This window comes from Ceratotherium simum, chromosome 1, assembly GCF_057802395.1.
Source record: "Ceratotherium simum simum isolate JZ-2026a chromosome 1, ASM5780239v1, whole genome shotgun sequence".
Taxonomy (NCBI): Eukaryota; Metazoa; Chordata; class Mammalia; order Perissodactyla; family Rhinocerotidae; genus Ceratotherium; species Ceratotherium simum.
In genome coordinates this window covers 32408655-32430832 of record NC_141900.1, presented here as the reverse complement: position 1 = coordinate 32430832, position 22178 = coordinate 32408655, and the positions used below count along the sequence as shown (strand labels likewise).

Genomic DNA, 22178 nt, shown 5'->3' with positions numbered 1-22178 from the left:
GTACACGGAAGAGTTTCATTATATAATTCCCTCTACATTTTGAAATTTCCCATAATACTTTAAATAACACTTTAAAAATATAAACATACAAAATAATACTATATATATACTGCCATTTCTATGTATGTAATACATACTATGTATAAAATATACATATATATTCTTTTTTAAAAATCTATATGTGCATGTAAATTTACTCCAACAGACCTGGAAGGATAGAATACACCAATCTAGTAATAGAGAGTAATTCTGGGGCAGGGAATGAGATTGGTAATATTTGTAATGTTTTCCTTTTCTCCAAGTAGAGAATGTTAATTTTTGTTAATATCCAAGTAAATATTCATATATATCTAGTAAAATAAAATAAATTTAAATCAAAAATAAAGTAGACTTTTAAAAAATAAGCATATATAAAATTCTTATTTTTCAGCTTACTCTTACCTTATTAAAAGGCAATTCTGAACATTTATTTTTTAACTCAAGCAAAAGCTTAAGACCTAACAGGACTCAAGAAAGTAGTTTGAAAACCTGAGGATCTCTGGTGGGGTGATCAAACATCCTTCGTGTATTACATCAAAGACAAAAACTCGGCCACGACAGAGGACTACAACGTGACTTGGACAATGCCCTTCATTCTCTGGAAAAAGAAACAGAAAACACAAGACTCAAATCTCTCAATGTTAAACAAGAAAAAATAATATTCCTCCAATATTTTATTTATCATATATTCATCAAATATATCACATGAACACAAACACTTTAATAAGGTGATGGAATTTCAGTTATTATGATATAAATACAAGCTCTTGAAACCTGTCCATATGAAACACCTAGAAATCCATGGGAGTTTCAAATATTTGTACACCTTGAGACTCATATAAATCCCAAACTACTGTAGGGATTTCTAGTTTTATTTATGGATTGGAATGGGAAGGGGAAAAGGGTAGCAGAGGAATCCTGGAGGAGAGCTATCTGAATTAATCAGTTTCTCTTTGGGAATATTTTAATGTTGATTGCTCAGATAACTTAATTGCAGTAATACCTAGCTATGATTTCTCAATAAAATCATTTTCAGTAGAATAAGGGCACTGTATGCCTGAGTGGCAAGGAGAAAGAATTTTGCCCAATCTGTATTTTTACTTAAGGCTCTCATAACACCTGGTAAGCCACTGATAATTGGTTCTATGAGCCTTTGGCACATCTTAACTCCCCAAGGACTATTTGTTTGCTGTAAACCTGACTATTCTGATTTAGCCCCATTTTTCAAGTACTAATCCCTTTGACAAGGGTCTTCCTATATGATCCCTGCTCCTTCCTTCTAAAAAAGGAAAAAAGAAAAAAAAGAAGGTTAGAGAAGACATATTGCCCCTGGAAGGAAATTTACTGGTTGATATTATGTATAAGAAACTGTGCTAAATGCTTTATACACATTATCCCATGAAATCTATTCATCAACTATGAGGAAGGACCATCTCCTGATAGCACTACTATTTTTTCTCTTATATCCTATTTCCTCAAGCCCTAGGAGGTAAGGTATGTATTTTCCTTGTCCCTCATGGCTACTTTCAAACCATTTCTTCTCTCTTCCCCTTCAAAAATTCCCATATCCTTTTACATCTACCAGTGCTACCCTTTACTACTGTCATCTACTGACCACATCCTATCCAAAATTCAGGGCTGGCAAAGAAAAAGGAAAATAAGCCTGATGCCAAGTTAATCAATAAACGGTTGAGAGGAGGGTGACATGACAGGAGGGTGCTACCTCAGGTTGAGCCTGAGAGCGAATATTTGAGCAGAGACCTAAATGAAGTGAAGGAGTGATGCATGGAAATATCTGCAGGAAGAGAGTTCCAAGCAGAGGAAACAGCAAGTACAAAGGCATTAAGAGAAAAACGAGCTGGTTTTCTTACAGGAAAACAAGGTCAGTACAGTTGCAGCAGAGAGAGAAAAGGGTAGAATGGTAGATAAGGTTGGGGCCAGATCATACTGGCCTCAGAAAGGGCTTTTAATTTTAAGTATGATGGGAAGGAAGCCAATGGACGGTTTTAAAGCAGAAGAGTAATAATGTGACCTAATTAATACTTTAAAAAGGTCACTCCAGCTGCTGTACGGAGAAGAGATCATAAAAGGGAAGAGAACATACAGCAAGACCAATCAGGAGGTAATGAAGTGGTCCAGGTGAGAATGATCTAAGTGAAAGGTGATGGTGGCTTTGACTGGGGTGTGACACTTCAAGGAGACAAGAGGTCAATTTTGCTTCTTTTAAGAAGGGAGATATTACCGATTGGAACAGTCTAGTGAAAAGAGAAAACTGATAATGCAGCACAGAGACAGAGGATAATCCAGAAGCAAGGTCCTAGATTAGGTAACAGGAGGTGGGGCCCAGGGCACCATATAGAAGAGTTATCCTTAAGAGTCAGAGCAGTCCATCCATTTTAAAAAAGGGAAGGCAAAGTATATGAACGAGCAATAATGTATTGCAAGGAGGTTGCAGGATAGGCAAACATTTGAATGAGTATGTGTTCTACGACTGCTGTAACAAATTACCACTAATGACACAAATTTATTATCTTACAGGTCTGGGGACCAGAAGTCTGAAATGTATCTTACTGGGCTAAAATGAAGGTGTCAGCAAGTCTGCGTTCCTTCTGGAGGCTCTAGGAGAGAATCTGTTTCCTTCACTTTTCCAGCTTCTAGAGGCTGCTCACATTCCTGGGCTCATCCATCTTCAAAGCCATCAAGGGAGGATCATGATTTTCTCATGCTGCCATCTCTTTGGTTCTCTTTTCTGCCTCTTTTTTCTACTTATAAGAACTCTTGTGATTACTTTGGGCCCACCTGAATAACCCAGGATAATCTCACCATCTCAAGGTCAATTGATTAGCAACCTTAATTTCATCTGCAACCTCAATTCCCCCTTACCATGTAACCTACACATTCAACAGGTTCCAAGGATTAGGAAGGGACATCTCTAGGGGACCATTATTCTGCCTATCAGATAGGCTGGTAAATTTGGTGATGGAAAGATTGCTTCATATTTGGTGAGAGTAAGAAAACAGTTCATTAGCTGAGAATAAGGAAGGAGAAGGCATGAAACAATCTCTGGAAGTGAGAGAATGACCTGACAAAAGAATATGGCAAGGTAGTGCTGTGGTTCCAGCTGAGGTTTAACTGAGAAAAGTAAGTGAGGTTTTGTGGTTTTCTCTGGCCAAATAAATTGCTAGAGTAGGTATCTCTGATATGTAGAGGTAAGACAGAAGATCGACATTTAAGAAGTATTAAGGTGGGGATGGAGCAGGAAGAGAGTGGGTGGGCAAAGATTTGAATGTGTATACAACAGAGTGATTACAATGAAGAACCACGGGAAGAAGTGAAGACTGGGGGTGGGGGAGGGAGAAATGAAACTGCGAAGAACTGTAGTAGGGTCAGTGAATTGTAAGTCACAAAGTGATCAAAGAAATGGCTGAGGTGGACTACTAAAGGAAGTGAGTGGTGAAGAGAAGGTGGAGATTAAAGTGAGATGCTTATAATTGTGATGTTAGAGGGAATGAAGTTTTTGATAATAACAAGGTCTAGGGCATGACCACGGGAGTGGCTAGCTGCTGGAGAAGGAGCAGAGATAACAGAATCTTAGAGGAAGAAAGTGAAGGAAAGGAGAGGCCATGGATGATCTATAATTGGAAGCCAAAGTCATCAAGAATTGACTGAAGTGGGAATGGAAAGAAAGATAGTGAGACTGGTGCTGAAGCAGTCAATGAATGAAGAGGAATGATTAAAGGGAAATTCACTGCAATAATGACAAGCAGTGGTGATATACCCTGATAGCATCTCGTGTACGTATGTTGAGGGAGGAATCCCCTGGACATGAATAAATTGTAAGGAAGAAGGGAAAATGGAAAGGGCAATGGGAAATAAAGAGGACACCAATATCTCCTACATGCGCCTTCTAGTACCAAAGTATAAGAGGAAAAATAAATCCCCACTTGAGATGGCTAAAAAGAAAGCAGTAAGCTCAAAGAATAACGAGGTATCAGTAACAGTATCTTTCAGAAGGCAACAGGAACTTCCGGAGAAAAAGTTGAGGATATAATGGATTTTGCTGACCATGAGCTCCAGAAAGTAGAGCAGAGGTGTTTGTGGAAGAGTTGGGGGTGGGTCACAGTAGTGGGGAACTTGAATCAAATTAGGCTATGCACAAATCCACGAAGGCAATCACAAGAGATGACATGGGAAGTCTGAACTTTTTGGGCAAAATGAGGTAAACAGGATGAAAGGCATGACTGAATTAGTTTTAATGGTTGCTTAGAGGGTAAGTCAAAAAAAAAAAAAAAAAACTAGTTCTAACTATTGTCTCCTTAATGAGACTAGCCTCTTCGCCACAGCAGCCTGCATGCTGCCCTCTCCCTCAACACACATTTCCTCAATTTTCTCCTTACCCAGGATATATTCCATGGCTCAATATTATAATTTCTCCCTTGTAAAAACCCTTAAATCCTTCACTCCCTTTTCCTCTGCACCTGCCCCTGATTGTTGCTGAATAAAAAAAAAAAAAAAACACCATCTAATCTAACTTTATTTTGTGTGTGTGTGAGGAGGACCAGCCCTGAGCTACCATCCAATGCCAATCCTTCTCTTTGTTGCTGAGGAAGACTGGCCCTGGGCTAACATCCGTGCCCATCTTCCTCTACTTTACATGGGACGCCGCCACAGCATGGCTTAACAAGCGGTGCATCGGTGCACGCCTGGGATCCAAACCGGCAAACCCCGGGCCACCGCAGCGGAGCACGTGCACTTAACCGCTTGCGCCACTGGGCCGGCCCCCTAATCAAACTTTAAATTCATAAATACATATCTCAAAGGGGCACTCAACACTGTTCAGCTGCCCTACATTTCCACAGCATGTTTGCTTTTACCACTTTCCAAAACAACTACTTCAAACCTTTTCCTTTCTCCTCAAATCTTCCACCCCAACTGATGACCATAGTTCTTATTTCACCAGGGAAAACACAAGCAATACATAGGACTTCCTCATCTTCCTACAGTAAAATTGGCCAATCTGTCTGCATCTAGATTCACACTTTCTGCATTCCCTCTCATCCTTGCTCCTGTCAAAGACCAATCCCTTCAACATTTCTGCTCTTGACTCTCTCACCTCTTACCTTCTCAATGATTTTGGCTCCTTATCCTTTCCCCTACAAGATTATTTTTCTTTCTCTCCTATGTCATTCCTATGATATAATATCACCCATCTTTTAAAAAAACAAAAACAATATCTCCCACTGTACATCAAAACTTTTTTCACAAGCATTATTTCCAAATGCTGTCACCTCTTCTTCAGTTTGCTTTCATCTCCTCTAGTTGAGCTCCCTTCCTCAATTTCCACTAAGACTGCTATTGTCAAGAGCAGCCTCTGTCCACATCATGTTGACAAATCCAATGGTCACTTTTAATTTTTATCTCATTTGACCTCTCAGGAGCATTAGATAAAACACTTCCTTCTCTTAGCTTCTGGGAGACCACTGTCTTTGTTTTCTTCCTACCTTGGTCTCTTGTGCTGGCTCCTCCTCCTCTGACCACCAAGTACTGTACTTGATTGTGGTAAGAATGGTTCCCCTGATCACTTTCATCTATATGACTTCCAAAAGCTAATCTTAGCAACTCTTATGGCTTTAAAAACGATTTCTATGCCTGCTAATGATGACTCCTAAATCTATATCTGCAGACCTGAATTCTCCCCAGAACTCCAAACTTTGTATCCACCTGCCTACTTACATTTCCACTTAGACATCTAAAAGGTACCTTAAATTCAACATAGTCTAAGGGACTTCTTGATTTTCCTCCCTAAATATCTCCTCCCAATTTTTTCCACCTCATAAACCAACACACCTATCAATCCCGTTAGTTACTGAAGCCAAATATCTTGATGTCATCTCTGATTCCTCTTTTTATTTTTTTATCTCACAACCAATCTATGAATAATTCTGCTAACTCCAAATCTAAAGTATATCCAGAATCCAATCTAATAACTTTTCACCACCTCCATGCTAGTACAAGTCATTATTATGGCTCACTTGGACCACTAAAACAACTTTCTCACTGATCTCCCTGCTTCTATACTTGTCTCTCTCCTAAAAATCTATTCTTCAAAGAGCAGGGAGAATGATCTTTTTAAAACATAAATATAATCACATCACTCTCTTTCTCAAAACCCACTAATAGTATCTATTCACATTTTAAATAAAAGCCAAAAACCTTAGTTAGCTTACAAAGTACTATATGGTCTAGTCTCTAGTCACCTTTGCAATCTGCCCCTCTCCCTCCTGCCTACTCTGCTCCATCCACATTGCCCTTCAAACATGTCAAGTTTATTCATGCCCAGGGGATTCCACACACACAAAACAAAAACAACAAACAGAACTAAACAAAGACAAAGAAAAAGCCAAAAAACTGTGCTGGATCATCTTATCATTCAGATCCTCAGAGAGGCCTTCCCTGCCTACCTAGTCTAAAACAGCTACCCAGTTATTCTCATGTTACTTGAATTCTCTATATAATATTTATCATTCACTCTGATATTTTTTCATGTTTACTTATTAACCTCAACTTTATCCCTATCTACACCTCTTCACATAGCCATAAGTTCAAGAATATACTAACCATAACAGCTTAAACCACTGTATCTAGAGGCACATTATTAAATTAATGAATCCCCATTCTACACACTGTAACTTAAAGGAGTTACTTTATCTAAGGACATACTTACTAAGTAATAAAGATTGAATTCAAAACCAGGTCTACTGATATTAGGTCTTAACTGATATGTGTATTGTCTCTGTTACCGCTATTCTGATATAATTTTCTCTTGCCCATCTTTTCCATTCATATTTGGGCATTAAACTTTATGCCATAAATAACCAGGTTCCTTAATCCTTTCTTTTAATTCTTTCACTTGCAACATCAAGGTAAATATGTGTGGGCTTGAAGACAGTATCTCAAGCATCTAAAGAGGTTTACAAAGAGGATTTGAATTCTACTTGAATGTAAACTCATACCCATCACACTACAAGCAAAACTGGCTATAGAAATTTTACTTTTAAATAAAAGTTTATGTAATAAAAATATCCATTGATAATTACATTCTGCCATAATTATAAACTATGTTATTAAATTTATAAAAAGAAAAAAATTCCTGAAGTAGCTAGAAACTAGCAGTTACTACAACAAAATTTTCCACTTCAGGATATGTTAGGGCACCAAGCAGAAATTAAATACCAAGCTATTAAACTGAAAGAAAAACAAAAATTTTGATGAGTCAATCTGAATTCATGTGCCTTCAAGAAGATTGATACCAGGTTCTCACCTCATGTAAGGGAGGAAAAAAGCATACTCACAAAGAGAAATGGGGCATAAGGAGCACATACAAGCAAACACTCAAAAAGAGAACTCAGATAACAAGGAATGAGGGTAGAAAGAGAAGGATCCAGACCATATGCTCCAGATTTCCTAATACTCTGATTCATAATTCTACTCTTTAACTAAAATTTAAACTCTCAAATGATGCAAAGTAAGCATCAAGTTTGCACAGAACCAAATAAGACAGAGTTTATAAAATCCATCCCCATAAATTACTTCCAACTAATCAGAATGACTGAAAGATAAGGTTCACAGAAAGCCTTTGATGAGTCAAAATCCAATAAGAAATATTCTTCAAAATAGTATGTTCCACAGTGTCATAACTACAGCCAAACTACCCAAATCCCTGGGCCGGCCCCGTGGCTTAGCGGTTAAGTGCACACGCTCCCCTACTGGCGGCCCGGGCTGGGATCCCGGGCGTGCACCGACGCACCGCTTCTCCGGCCATGCTGAGGCCGCGTCCCACATAGAGCAACTAGAAGGATGTGCAACTATGACATACAACCATCTACTGGGGCTTTGGGGAAAAAAAGGAGGAGGATTGGCAATAGATGTTAGCTCAGAGCCGGTCTTCCTCAGCAAAAAGAGGAGGATTAGCATGGATGTTAGCTCAGGGCTGATCTTCCTCACAAAAAAAAAAAAAAAAACGACCCAAATCCCAATGCCTTTACCAAAAAAAGTACCCAAGTTTTCTACTTACCAGTCCTAAAATAACTCATAACTGAATCTCTAGTAATTCCAGGAACCTTGCAGGTAGAAAATACCATTCGGAATTGATTCATATCTAGAGGAGTATTTCCAACTTTATGAACAGGCAATTTTTCTCTAGTGAAACAACAAAAAAAGTATTTTTATAAGAAGTCATTATAAAACCCATAAACTAAACAGTCACAACTGTAGCATTCATCCCCAAACTAAATTAAGCTTCTCAACATTTTGCCACCTGAGACTTTGAGTAAATCTGTTACTAAATTCACATAACTATCCTTACTTTCTTAACAGCTGCCAGTAGCTCAAGTTATGCCAAAGACTTATACTTCCTCTTTCCAACTGAGTGCCTTCCTGTGGAGGCCAATAGTGTTCAAAATGGGGTGCAGGACCCGCAAAGTTGACATTCAGTTGTGATGGCGCACGAACATCCAGGTAGGCAACATTCAGCCACCACTCCTCCAGCTAAAAGAAATTAAGAACATCAGCCTAACGCTGTTGATAATATTTACATGTGTCACTGCCGGCAAGAAAAGAAAAAAGAGCTATATCTGTTCTTTTTTCTTTAATTACTCTTCAACACTTAAAAACACATTTTCTTGTTTTAAATCATCATAGATATTGAAAAATGCTACTGTGATCATTTGGAACTGAAGGATCTTAAATACTATTCAGTTTAACTACATTATCAAAAACATGAAACAAGAAAGCACTGAAAAGGGACCTTCAGACAGAGCATATTGAAGTCACAAATACCCAACAAAGTACTTAGGTGTGTTTTCTCAGGGTACCTGGGGTATAATAGGCATTCAACAAATCCTTAAATATAACAATTACTAAGGCATTTACAATTTTCCTTTCCCAAGCAAAAACTGAAATACTAAATCAGAAATATAAAAACTTTTCAGTGGACTTAAAACTAATTTAGATTTTTCACAGACACTACTTTCTGTGTGTCCCTCTTTCACAATATGCAACTGAATTTCACACATAAGTAAGCAGATCTCATCAAATTACCTGGAGTTCTTTTTTAAGAAATTGATGTTATAAACTATAATCAGTCACTCAGAAAAAGATATATGTGAAAAAGATACAAGCATTAAAACAACTTCTTTACCTTTACCCTGATTTAATTAAAATCACTCAAGGCTCAAGATTGAGAATAAAGGAATCTAGAAGCATAAAATTTTATTATTCCACCTTAGGTATCAATGGCTGATGAAAAGATCAGCTTGCTTTTTATTTCTAAAACTAAAAGAAAATTAAAATCATTATTTCTAGACTAAGGCAATGTTTTTTAATTATGAAAACTCATCCTCTGGTTGATACTACAGAAGTAGAGTAATTTAAGCTCAAGAAGTCAAAGAAGATTCCTTGTGCAAAATTAATGAGATTCTCAATAATTATTATACCAACATCTCCTCAATCTATCTAACTGAAACACAGAATACTCATAACCATTCTCCAATTTTTTAATGGCCCTTTTTCTCCTATGCACTGTTTAATATTTGTACGCCACTTATGTGACATGTCTATTTCAGTGTTTTGGGTTTTTTAGGCTATGATTACCTGGACAAAATGTCTCTCTGAAGCATGGTCTACAGATCACCTGCGTCAGAACCACAGGGACTAGTTGCTAACGTAAGGATTTCTGGGCCTCCATTCCAGAGATTCTGAATCAGAATCAGTGGTCCCAGGAAATCTGCATTTTAACAAGTTCTGCATATGCTAAGAGAGGAGCCCACTCACAACACTCAAAACTCTCCAGAATTAAGTGATTCATTCATTCTTTTGGATGATGATAATGACAACAATGACTGCAAGAATTTTTACAGTAATAATTTTAAAACAAAAGCCATGTACAGTTTTTTTTCATTCTTTAAGCATCAATTTTCTAATTATAAGTACAATAACAAAAATACCCAATTTTTTTTTCCTTTTGCCCTTTCAAGTAATTTCTGGTGCAATTCTCTTCCAATTCCATTTTGAAATTTTTTGACAATTTCTTCAGTTTTCTTATATTCTTTTTCATTTGCAAAGGGCTTTACTATAAAGAAAAAATATGCATTAAAGTATTTAGACATCAAGTACCACGAACTCACCTCAATTATTATTACTTACACAAATCTTAAGACTCAGTTATGTAAAACAACTATGTATTATCACAGCAGTCCAATAAGTTATAATAATTTACAACATGAAAATGGCTGAAAAGCAATGCTGCAAAATACTATAAAAAATAAAACAGTGAATATTATGTAATCTGATAATCATGCTCTGAAAAATTATTTTAAAATCATTCTAGATGATAGTTAAATTGACAAAGACAGGGCCATCGTCTAGCTATTAGCCTAACAGGAAAGTAAATCCTATTTAGCCACAAATAATAGAAATTAAGTTCCTTTCCACTAATGTTCAAGTAAAGCCTTGAACATTAGGTATGTGATGCAATACGTATGTAAATTTAAGTGTAAAGCCTGCCCAGAGCAGTTTAGGGTGCCTAGTGGCCAATAATGGTTTCCTTCAAAAAAGAAAAAAAAAAGGATACAGGGTTCCTAGACCATGAAAAAGTGTTCTGAAAATTAAGCTATAGATGAAAGTAAATTAGAAATCAAGGGACATTAATGTCTTCCTTTTGTTTTATTTTGTCTCTTCAAAGTCTTATCTTGAAGTCAATTTAAAAGCTGTATTCAGGGAGAGTGCAAGTGAATAATCAAAAACAGTGAATAATCAGTGAATTTTTCAAAAAAGAAACTGGAACTTCCAGATGAAAGGAGATAAGAAAAAAGAAGAGAGAAAAAGAAGACATAAAAACTCTATCAGAGGGCTTCCAGTTAATGTGAACTAAGTACATACATTTATCTCCACTTCTAGAAGCTTTCTAAAATGATAGTGAAGTAATAAAAAAGGTATAAATCCATAAGGACAAAGAAAACGAAAAAAGAGAAGACAGCAGAAAAGTTAACATTTTACAAATTAAAAAACACATGGGAAACCAGTGACTGACTTTGTAGGATGGAGAAAGTTAATATCTAAGGCCTGGAGAGTAGAAGGCAGTAGGAGATAGGGTAGGGTTAGGTGCAAACCAAGAAGCAAGACAATTCCTGCAGTAGAATCCCAGAAATGTTCAAGAATTCAAGACACACGGACTTCCAAAGGCAGGGGGCGAAGTGAGGCTGAAAACAAGAGGACTGCTTGAAAGTCTTTAGAAGCAGCAGACAACCACCCCATCCACACTAGTTCCTGTATATCTTTTTCTCCACTCTAGAAAGCCAGGAAACTTCCTCCCAGTGCTAGTAGAAAGCTGGAGGTTTACTCTCAGGAGAAGTTGAACTAGACAAGCAGCGTACATAGATTCTAGCCCATAATGAAAAAACAGGGATTACAATGAAAGTATACACCTGGAACAAGGAGTCCTCCAGCACCCTTCCCCTACTCAGCTCCCCAAACACTAGCAGTCAGGCTTATGCCTTCTAAACAAAAGATAAGAGGATTCTTCTTTGGGGAAACTGATCAGAGTATTGGTATCTGGCTATACCCTAACAGAACTGCTACATCTCTGCCCTATTACCCCACAAGGCTTACTATAAGACCCACTAGTCTTGAAGCCCTACCCATGCACACAGAGTTCCCAGCCAGCTTTTTAAGGGTCTGACTCTTAAATATGAATAACTAAAGATTGCCAGATATTTGAGGAAAGCCTCTCACATGAGTCAGACAACAGAACAAATAAAAAAAGGATTGGTGATATCAAACAGTAAATAGGCCAAAAAGGGAAAGGCACTAATAATGAAATGGAGATAACTTTTTAACTAAAAGCTGAGCCCAGAAGGACCTAGATCCAAGTAATAGGAATTCCAGAGACAGCAAAGAAGGGAGGAGAAAACTATCAAAGAAACAATATTTTTAAAATTTCTCAGAACTGAAGAACATGACTTTTATTTTTATTTTTTGTCAGGAAGACTGGCTCTGAGCTAACATCCATTGCCAAGCCTCTTTTTTTTTTTTTTTGAGGAAGACTGGCCCTGAGCTAACATCTGTTTCCAATCTCCCTCTTTTTTTTTTCCTTTTTTCTCCCCCAAGCCCCAGTACATAGTTGTGTGTCATAGTGGTAGAGTTGCAGCTTTTCTACATGGGACCCTGCCTTAGCATAGCCTGACGAGTGGTGAATAGGTCCGCACCCGGGATCCGAACCAGCGAACCCCAGGCCGTGGAAGCAAAATGTGCACACTTAACTGCTGCACCACCAGGCCAGCCCCAGAACATGACTTTTAAACTAATAGAACCCACTGAGTGTTCAGAGAAATAAATGAAAAAACCTACACACCAAGGGACATCATTGAGAAATTCAGAATGGTAGGGATAAAGAAAAAGGTTTTCAAACGCATCCTGAGAGTGAAAAACAACAGGTCATACATAAAGAATCAAACATCAGAAGGGTGTCAGATTTCTCAAGAACAAACAGTGCCTTCAAAACTCTTAAGAAAAATCATTTCAACGCAGAATTCTATACTTCACCAAACAATCAAGTATGAAGGTAGAATATGTTCATTTTTAGGTCTTAGATTCTTTTCCTTCCAGACACCTTTTCTCAAGCAGCTACTGAAGATGTGTTGCACCAAAATGAGGGAAGAGAAAGGGGAAGACAGAATCCAGGAACCAGAGAATCCAACACAGGAGAGAGAGGTGAGGAGAACTGCCAGGATGAGGGCCAAAGGAAAGCCCCAGGGCAAGAGCTGTCCAGCCAGCTCAAGAAAAGTGAACACTGACCGAAACAGAAGAGTAGAAGGCCCCAGGACGGATGTCTCCAAAAAGAAATGAAACTAAGAGTGTCTTTAAATTCAGGGATTTTCAGCATATTGAAATGTTTCGAACTGAATTAGTTATGGATACAAAGCACCAAGCAAGTGAAAAATGAGGAAAAACAAAATGCAGCAAAAATGTAATCAAAGTACACTGAATGGTTCTCTTGTGAATAATTGTATAACCACAAACCCTAAATGGACAGGTGTATTAACTGAAATAAATGCTGATCTAAATCAGGTTTCACCTGACTTAATTTAATTTAATCCCAAATGGTGATTTTGTACAACTATATTGACAGAATGAGAGGGAAAATGTAGATCTGTTGGATTGCATATACGTTGGGGGTAGGGAAAGGGCAGGTTAGGTAGTGTAGAGAGCTAAATCCACATCTTTTTAGGAACTAATTTATAATACTTACAACTAAAAATTCCAAGAAATAGTAGTATAAGAATGTTAGTTTAAATCCAGAGATAAACAAAACAGGAAACAGATAAAATAGTTGAAAATGCTTGCCCGAGGGAGTGGGATTTGCAGGATTCCCAGTGTAGGGGCGGGAGAAGGCAAAGGATTACTACTTTTTATTGTAAGCCTAATAGTATTACCTGGCTTTACAAACTATGGAAAAATTAACATGAGAGAGAAAGATAGAAAAGTTTTGGACATTTTAAGGATACTTTATCATGAGCCTAGAGGAAAAAGCAATTAGATCCTCATCAACTTCTAATGATTTCATAGTTTTCTAAGTTGCTAACAATATTGATATACACTAGAAAATTACAAACATACCTGATTCAAGGTATTTTTTTAATGATTCTTCAAGTGAAGGAACAGGCAGTGATGGAAGAGAATCCTGGTACTGAAATGTTCGTTCTTCAGTTGATTTAGCCAATTGATTTTCCATGATGCAATCACAATGGGAAAACTAAAGAAAAAAGCCCTCACAACTTCAATCTCATAAATATTCTTACATATGCTAGTTCCAATTCACTAAGTCAATATTTAGGGACCACAATATACCCAGGACTTGGTCCTAGTTCTTAATGAATTCATAAACTTGTGAGAGAGAAAAACCAATCTTTTTTTTAAACAAGTGCCGACTCGGGGCCAGCCCGGCGGCTTAGCGGTTAAGTGCATATGCTCCACTTTGGCGGCCAGGGGTTGGCAGGTTCAGATCCCAGGCGAGCACCAACGCACCACTTGTCAGGCCATGCTGTGGTAGCATTCCATATAAAGTGGAGGAAGATGGGCACGGATGTTAGCCCAGGGCCAATCTTCCTCAGAAAAAAAGAGGCGGACTGGCATGGATGTTAGCTCAGGGCTAATCTTCCTCACAAAAAAAAACAGTGCAGACTCAAAGTGCTAGAAGCCAAGGAGTGAGCAGTGACTAGTATAATTTATTGAGCACCTACTATTTGCCAAGTACTGCTGTAGGTGTTATAGAAAACGTATTCTCTTCCTAATCTTCATATTATCTCTGGCGGCATTTACTACCATTTTACATACAAAGAAACCCAAACTCCGAGACTTAGTAACTTGCCTAAAGTCAAACCAACAACTCAAGCCCAGATCTGTTTGAAAACAATCTTCCAAGTATATACAGGCTAAATGATAGCGGATGAGGGGACCTGTGGTAGGTCTAAATGAGTAAGTATAATTCAGATGTAGAAAAGGATGGGCTGAGAGAAAGAATTTTGAAGAGCAAAGTATGAAGAAGTGTGGAAGAGTCATTCAACTGCAGAGTTACAGAATATTACCGTATACATAAATCACATGACAAGGCATTATCACCTAATTGTGCAGACGGCATGTGCAGATACACAAAATGGGTTCACATATCCCAAAGCAACCTTCAACACTTTCCACAATGTATTAATTTTCATCAGAGAAATCAAATTAACCCAAAATGTGAATAAATTGTACAAGTACTAAATGAAAAATTAAATTTCTCAAAGAAGTTAAATTACATAAATTTAAGTATGTCTATCAATTAAATTATATATTAAAATGGCAATTGAGAAATCAAGGAACAATTAATATTGAATAAGAATTTCCTGTCCTTTCAAATACTACTTTTTAAAACTAACAGCAAAGCCAAACAAAATACTCCACTCATAGAAGGTTACAGAATAAACCATCAAAAACAAAGGTATGGCAAAGACTGTTTTCTGCCAATATTATTTTTCCTCTTCTTTCTTAACAGAATCCTGAGTTTTAGCTGGGGATACAGCCAAACAGCCGTATCTTTCCTACCCTCCCTTGGAGCTCAGTACGCTTTGTGATGTACGTCACAAAGGTCATGCCCCTAATGAGGACAACGTGTGCTCTCCTGGTGCTTTCTCTCCTTCTCACTGCCCTGCAGGTAGTGCCAACTGGAACAGCACCTTGGATCCATTTATGGAAGCCATGTATTGAGGTTGTCAGAATCTTCCTACTAGCTCTGGACTCCTTCCTCTAGATGTATGAAAAAAACTTTTATCTTATTCATGCAATTGTATTTTGGGCTATCTTTGTTAGGGTATAAGAGTTTAGCCTATACCACTAATATAAAGAGATAATACAGGCAAACTCAAGATGGCGGCGTAAGCAGACTCGGAACTCACCTCCTCCCATGGACACAGCCAATTTACAACTACTTGTGGAAAAATTACCCCTGAGACAGAACTGAAAACTGGATAAGAGGAACTCCGGCAACAACGGACAATCCTAAGTGACGTGGAAGAGGCAGAGACTCCCTTCTGGAGAGGAAATACGCCCCCTTCACAAGCCGCCAGCTTCACGGCCGCCGGGAGCAGCCCACAGGTACCCAGCCCTCCCTGGAGGCGCGGGGCCCTGAGCCAGGGAGCGTCCCCGCTGTGGGCATTTTGTGGACCCAGCACAATCGAGACCAGCGGCATAATATCTGACTTTGCCTGCTACTAAAACATTGGGGAGTACCCCAAGAAAAGCTGGTTCACAAAGAAACTAAAACCGGCTCTTAAAGGGCCCACGCAAACTCACCCGTTTCAGAAAGCATCCTAAAATTACCAGAAAGAAAGGTGCACAGTGCTGTAGTGAAAAGAGACTCACCTAATAGGCCCTGAGTGCATCTCGGTGAGGGGTGGGACCTCTCCAGGGACTGGGACATTGGCGGCGGCCATTGTTGTGGCCTGGTGTGAGCGTGTTGACACAGACGCCATTGGAGTTCTCCCTGAGGCCTGCTAGCCCAGGTCTGCCCCACCCGCTAGCACCGATTTAATCCAGGTCAGCCAGGGCAGGAAGCCCACCCTAGAGACTGGCCCCACCCAACAACAAGCCCTCAGGCAACTTGTGGGCCTGCATAGATTGGTGACTGGATTCTCTGCAGCCTGGCAACTGAGCTGACTTTAGCGGGGCAGGGTGTGCACAAGGAGCAGGTGGAGAGTGTGGGGCGGTGGTGGAGTGTGTAGGGCTCCCGCCATAGAGAGACTGGGTCCGCTTCGGGAGGTCGGGGCACGCACACGGGGCAGGACTGTGTTGACTGTGTGTGTGGACCTGTGGGCGGCAGGGCTTGTCAGCTGCACAAGACTTGTGTTTCTCAAAGACCCACATAGGGGATTTGCCCCACCTTCCAAAGCCTGAAACAATTGGGTGCTCCTGTGCCTGAGGCCAGCCCCACCCAGCTGCAATCCTCAGAGAGCTGACAAGAGACATAATAGGCTACAGGCTTACAGCAATTGTAAGGCCCTGAGCCTAACAACCAGCCACGCTGGGGGCCTACTCACTTAAAAGAAATACTGCAACATAAATGTGGTATTAGAACTTGCAGCCAACTGTGCTGGGGCTCCCCACACCTGATAAAGAGACTGAATGGCCCACAACAACTACAAGCAGCTGAGCATTACAACAGCTGGCCAGGAGCATAACTCGGCCTCCCTGGGCGCCTACAGGGAGAGCAAACAGGGCACAACAGAAGGACACACGTAGCCCACATAGGGGTCACCCCTGGAACATCGAGAACCGAGGGAAGCACACTGGAAGCTTCCTACGGCATCACTTACATAAGGTCACCTATCCAAGAGCAGGAGACGTAGCTGACCTACCTAATACATAGACACAAGCACAGGGAAAGAGGCAAAATGAGGAGGCAAAAGAATACATTCCAAGTAAGGGAACAGGACAAAACCCCAGAAAAGGAACTAAGTGAAACAGAAATGAGCAACCTACCCAACAGAGAGTTCAAACTAAGAGTGTTAAGGATGCTCACTGATCTGGGGAGAAGAATAGATGAACTCAGTGAGAATGTCAACAAAGAAATGGAAGATATAAAAAAGAACCAATCAGAAATGAAGAATACAATACTGGAAATGAAAAATTCATTAGGGGGACTCAAAAGCAGAGTAGAGGATACAGAAGAACGGATCTGTGAGCTGGACGAAAGATGAGAAGAAATTGCCCAAGGTGAACAGGTAAAAGAGAAAAGAATTAAAAAGAGTGAGGACAGTCTAAGGGACCTCTGGGACAACATCAAGCGCACTAACATCCGTGATATAGGTGTCCCGGAAGGAGTAGAGCGAGACAAGGGGGCAAAGAATCTATTTCAAGAAATAATAGATGAAAACTTGCCTAACCTAAGGAAGGAAACAGACATCCAGGTACAGGAAGCACAGAGAGCCCCAAACAAGATAAACCCAAAGAGGCCCACACCAAGACACATCATAATCAAAATGTCCAGAATTAAAGATAAAGAGAGAATCCTAAAAGCCGCAAGAGAATGTCAAGTTACATACAAAGGAAACCCCATAAGGCTATCAGCTGACTTCTCAGCAGAAACCTTACAGGCTAGAAGAGAATTGCACGATATATTTAAAGTGCTAAAAGGAAAAAACTTACAGCCAAGAATACTCTACCCAGCAAGGTTATCATTCACAATGGAAGGAGAGATCAAAAATTTCCCAGACAAGCAAAAATTAAAGGAGTTTGTCACCAAGAAACCAGTGCTACAAGAAATGTTAAAGGGACTGATTTAAAGGGAAAAGAGAAGACCACAAATAGGAAAAATTATCTATTTCCATGATAAGAACGTAATGGATATAAATGCACAAAAAAGAGGTTAGATATGATATCAAAAACATGAGGGAGGAGGGTAGTTAAAGAGTACAGCTTTCAGACAGAGGTCAAAATAAAGTGACCATCAATTCTGTATAGAAGAAGAAAAGACAGGGAAGGACGACTAAAACACTGAGGGAAAAAAACAGTTAAAAAATGGCAGTAAGTATATACTTATCAATAGCTACTTTAAACATCAATGGACTAAATACTCCAATTAAAAGGCATAGGGTGGCTCATTGGATAAAAAAACAAGACCCATATATATGCTGCATACAAGAGACACACCTCAGACCTAAAGACACTTACAAACTGAAAGTGAAGGGATGGAAAAAGATACTCCACGCAAATGGCAATGAAAAGAAAGCTGGGGTAGCAGTACTCATATCAGACAAAATAGACTTTAAAACAAAAACTGTAAAAAGAGACAAAGAAGGGCATTACATAATGATCAAGGGAACAATCCAACAAGAGGATATACCACTTGTAAATATCTACGCACCCAATGTAGGTGCACCTAAATATATAAAGCAATTATTAACAGACATAAAAACAGAAATAGACAGTAACACAATAATAGTAGGGGACTTTAACACTCCACTTACACCAATGGATAGATCATCCAAACAAAAGATCAATAAGGAAACATTGGCCTTCAATGACACACTAGAACAGATGGACCTAGTAGATGTATACAGAGCATTCCATCCAAAAACCGAAGAATACATGTTCTTTTCAAATGCACATGGAACATTCTCCAGGATTGATCACATATTAGGCCACAAAACAAGTCTCCATAAATTTAAGAAGATTGAAATAATACCAAGCATCTTTTCTGACCACAACGGTATGAAACTAGAAATCAACTATAGGAAGAAAATCAGAAAAGCCACAAATACGTGGAGATTAAACAAAATGCTACTGAACAACAACTGGGTTAACGAAGAAATCAAAGGAGAAATCAAAAAATACCTGGAGACAAATGAAAATGAAAATACGACATGCCAGAACTTATGGGATACAGCAAAAGCAGTTCTAAGAGGGAAATTTATAGCAATACAGGCCTATCTCAACAAACAAGAAAAATCTCAAATAAACAATCTAACAATGCACCTAAAGGAACTGGAAAAAGAAGAACAAACAAAGCCCAAAATCAGTACAAGAAGGGAAATAATAAAACTCAGAGCAGAAATAAATGAAATAGAGACCAAAAAAACAATAGAAAAAATTAATAAAACCAAGAGCTGGTTCTTTGAAAAGATCAACAAAATTGACAAACCTCTAGCTAGACTCACCAAGAAAAAAAGAGAGAAGGCACAAATAAGTAAAATCAGAAATGAAAGAGGAGAGGTTACAACAGACACCTCAGAAATACAAAAGATTATAAGAGAATACTATGAAAAGCTATATGCCAACCAATTCGACAATCTGGAAGAAATGGATAAATTCTGAGAATCATACAACCTTCCAAAACTGGATCAAGAAGAAGTAGAGAATTTGAATAGACCAATCACCAGTAAGGAGATCAAAACAGTAATCACAAACCTCCCCAAAAATAAAAGTCCAGGACCAGACGGCTTCCCTGGTGACTTCTCCCAAACATTCAAACAAGCCTTACTACCTATCCTTCTCAAACTCTTCCAAAAAATTGAGGAGGGGGGGAAGCTCCCTAACTCATTCTATGAAGCTGACATTGCCCTGATACCAAAACCAGATAAGGACAACACAAAAAAAGAAAATTACAGGCCAATATCACTGATGAACATCGATGCAAAAATCCTCAACAAAATACTAGCAAATCGCATACAACAATAGGTTAAAAAGATTATACACCATGATCAAGTGGGATTTATTCCAGGGATGCAGGGATGGTTTAACATTCGCAAATCAATCAACGTAATACACCACGTTAATAAAATGAAGAATAAAAATCACGCGATCATCTCAATAGATGCAGAGAAAGCATTTGACAAGATACAGCATCCATTTATGATAAAAACTCTGAATAAAATGGGTATAGAAGGAAAGTACCTCAACATAATAAAGACCATATATGACAAACCCACAGCTAATATCATCCTCAATTGTGAAAAACTGAAAGCTATCCCTCTAAGAACAGGAACCAGACAAGGACGCCCACTCTCACCACTCCTATTTAACATAGTACTGGAAGTACTAGCCAGAGCAATCAGGTAAGAGAAAGAAATAAAAGGGATCCAAATTGGAAAAGAAGAAGTGAAACTGTCACTATTTGCAGATGACATGATTTTATATATAGAAAACTCTAAAGAATCCACCAGAAAACTTTTAGAAGTAATAAACGAATATGGTAAAGTTGCAGGATACAAAATCAACATACAAAAATCAGTTGCATTTCTGTACACTAACAAGGAAGTAGCAGAAAGAGAAATTAAGAATACCATCCCATTTACAATTGCAACAAAAAGAATAAAATACCTGGGAATAAACTTAACCAAAGAGGTGAAAGATCTGTACACCGAAAACTATAAAACATTTCTGAAAGAAATTGAAGAAGACACAAAGAAATGGAAAGATATTCCGTGCTCTTGGATTGGAAGAATTAACATAGTTAACATGTCCATACTTCCTAAAGCAATCTATAGATTCAATGCAATCCCTATCAAAGTTCCAACAACATTTTTCACAGAAATAGAACAAAGAATCCTAAAATTTATATGGAACAACAAAAGACCCCGAATAGGTAAAGGAATCCTGAGAAAAAAGAACAAAGCTAGAGGTATCACACTCCCTGATTTCAAAATATACTACAAAGCTATAGTAACCAAAACAGCATGGTACTGGCACAAAAACAGACACACAGATCAATGGAACAGAATCGAAAGCCCAGAAATAAACCCACACATCTATCGACAGCTAATCTTTGACAAAGGAGCCAAGAATATACAATGGGGAAAAGAAAGTCTCTTCAACAAATGGTGTTGGGAAAACTGGATAGCCACATGCAAAAAAACGAAAGTAGACCCTTACCTTACACCATACACAAAAATTAACTCCAAATGGATTAAAGACTTGAATGTAACACCTGAAACTATGAAACTTCTAGAAGAAAACATAGGCAGTACGCTCTTCGATATCGGTCTTAGCAACATCTTTTCAAGTATCATGTCTGACCGGGCAAGAGAAACAATAGAAAAAATAAACAAATGGGACTACATCAAACTAAAAAGCTTCTGTACAGCAAAGGAAACCATCAACAAAACGAAAAGACAACCTAACAATTGGGAGAAGATATTTGCAAACTATACATCTGATAACGGCTTAATCTCCAAAATATATAAAGAACTCATGCATCTCAACAACCAAAATACTAACAACCCAATTAAAAAATGGGCAAAAGACCTGAACAGACATTTCTCCAAAGAAGATAGACAGATGGCCAACAGACACATGAAAAGATGTTCAAAATCATTAACTATCAGGGAAATGCAAATCAAAACTACAATGAGATATCACCTCACACCCGTCAGAATGGCTATAATTAACAGGACAGGAAACAACATGTGTTGGAGAGGATGTGGAGAGAAGGGAACTCTCATACACTGCTGGTGGGAGTGCAAACTGGTGCAGCCACTATGGAAAACAGTATGGAGATTCCTCAAAAAATCAAGGATAGAACTACCATATGATCCAGCTATTCCACTGTTGGGTATTTATCCAAAGAACTTGAAAACACCCAATTTGTAAAGGTACATGCACCCCTGTGTTCATTGCAGCATTATTCACAATAGCCAAGACTTGGAAGCAACCTAAGTGCCCATCAAGGGACGCATGGATAAAGAAGATGTGGTATATATACACAATGGAATACTACTCAGCCATAAGAAACAATGAAATCCAGGCATTTGTGACAACATGGATGGACACTGAGGGTATAATGCAAAGTGAAATAAGTCAGAGGGAGAAGGTCAAATACCGTATGATTTCCTTCATTAAGTAGTAGATAATAACAACAATAAACAAACACATAGAGACAGAGATTGGATTGGTGGTTACCAGAGGGGAAGGGGGAGCGAGGAGGGTGAAAGAGATAATTTGGTACATGTGTGTGGTGATGGGTTGTAATTAGTATTTTGGTGGTGAACATGATGTAATCTATGCAGAAATAGAACTATAATGATGTACACCTGAAATTTTTACATGTTATA

The 22178-nt window shown here is 38.6% G+C and overlaps 1 protein-coding gene across 5 annotated transcripts in view; it reads right to left on the bottom strand.

Annotated features, from left to right (window-relative positions):
- CROT (carnitine O-octanoyltransferase) overlaps nucleotides 1–22178 on the bottom strand; it is a 56457-nt gene that overhangs the window by 32274 nt on the left and 2005 nt on the right. For 4 of the 5 annotated variants that reach the window (XM_087446538.1, XM_087446781.1, XM_004431303.3 and 1 more), the window contains 5 exons: nucleotides 13714–13849; nucleotides 10044–10168; nucleotides 8405–8586; nucleotides 8114–8238; nucleotides 529–637 (listed from right to left, as the gene is read on the bottom strand). In XM_087446538.1, the coding sequence (XP_087302664.1) occupies nucleotides 529–637; nucleotides 8114–8238; nucleotides 8405–8586; nucleotides 10044–10168; nucleotides 13714–13828 (656 nt within the window). In that variant the 5' untranslated portion in view covers nucleotides 13829–13849. Of the gene's footprint in view, nucleotides 1–528; nucleotides 638–8113; nucleotides 8239–8404; nucleotides 8587–10043; nucleotides 10169–13713; nucleotides 13850–15993; nucleotides 16112–22178 lie in introns of those variants that run through there. The other variant, XM_087446723.1, reaches the window with a different exon arrangement.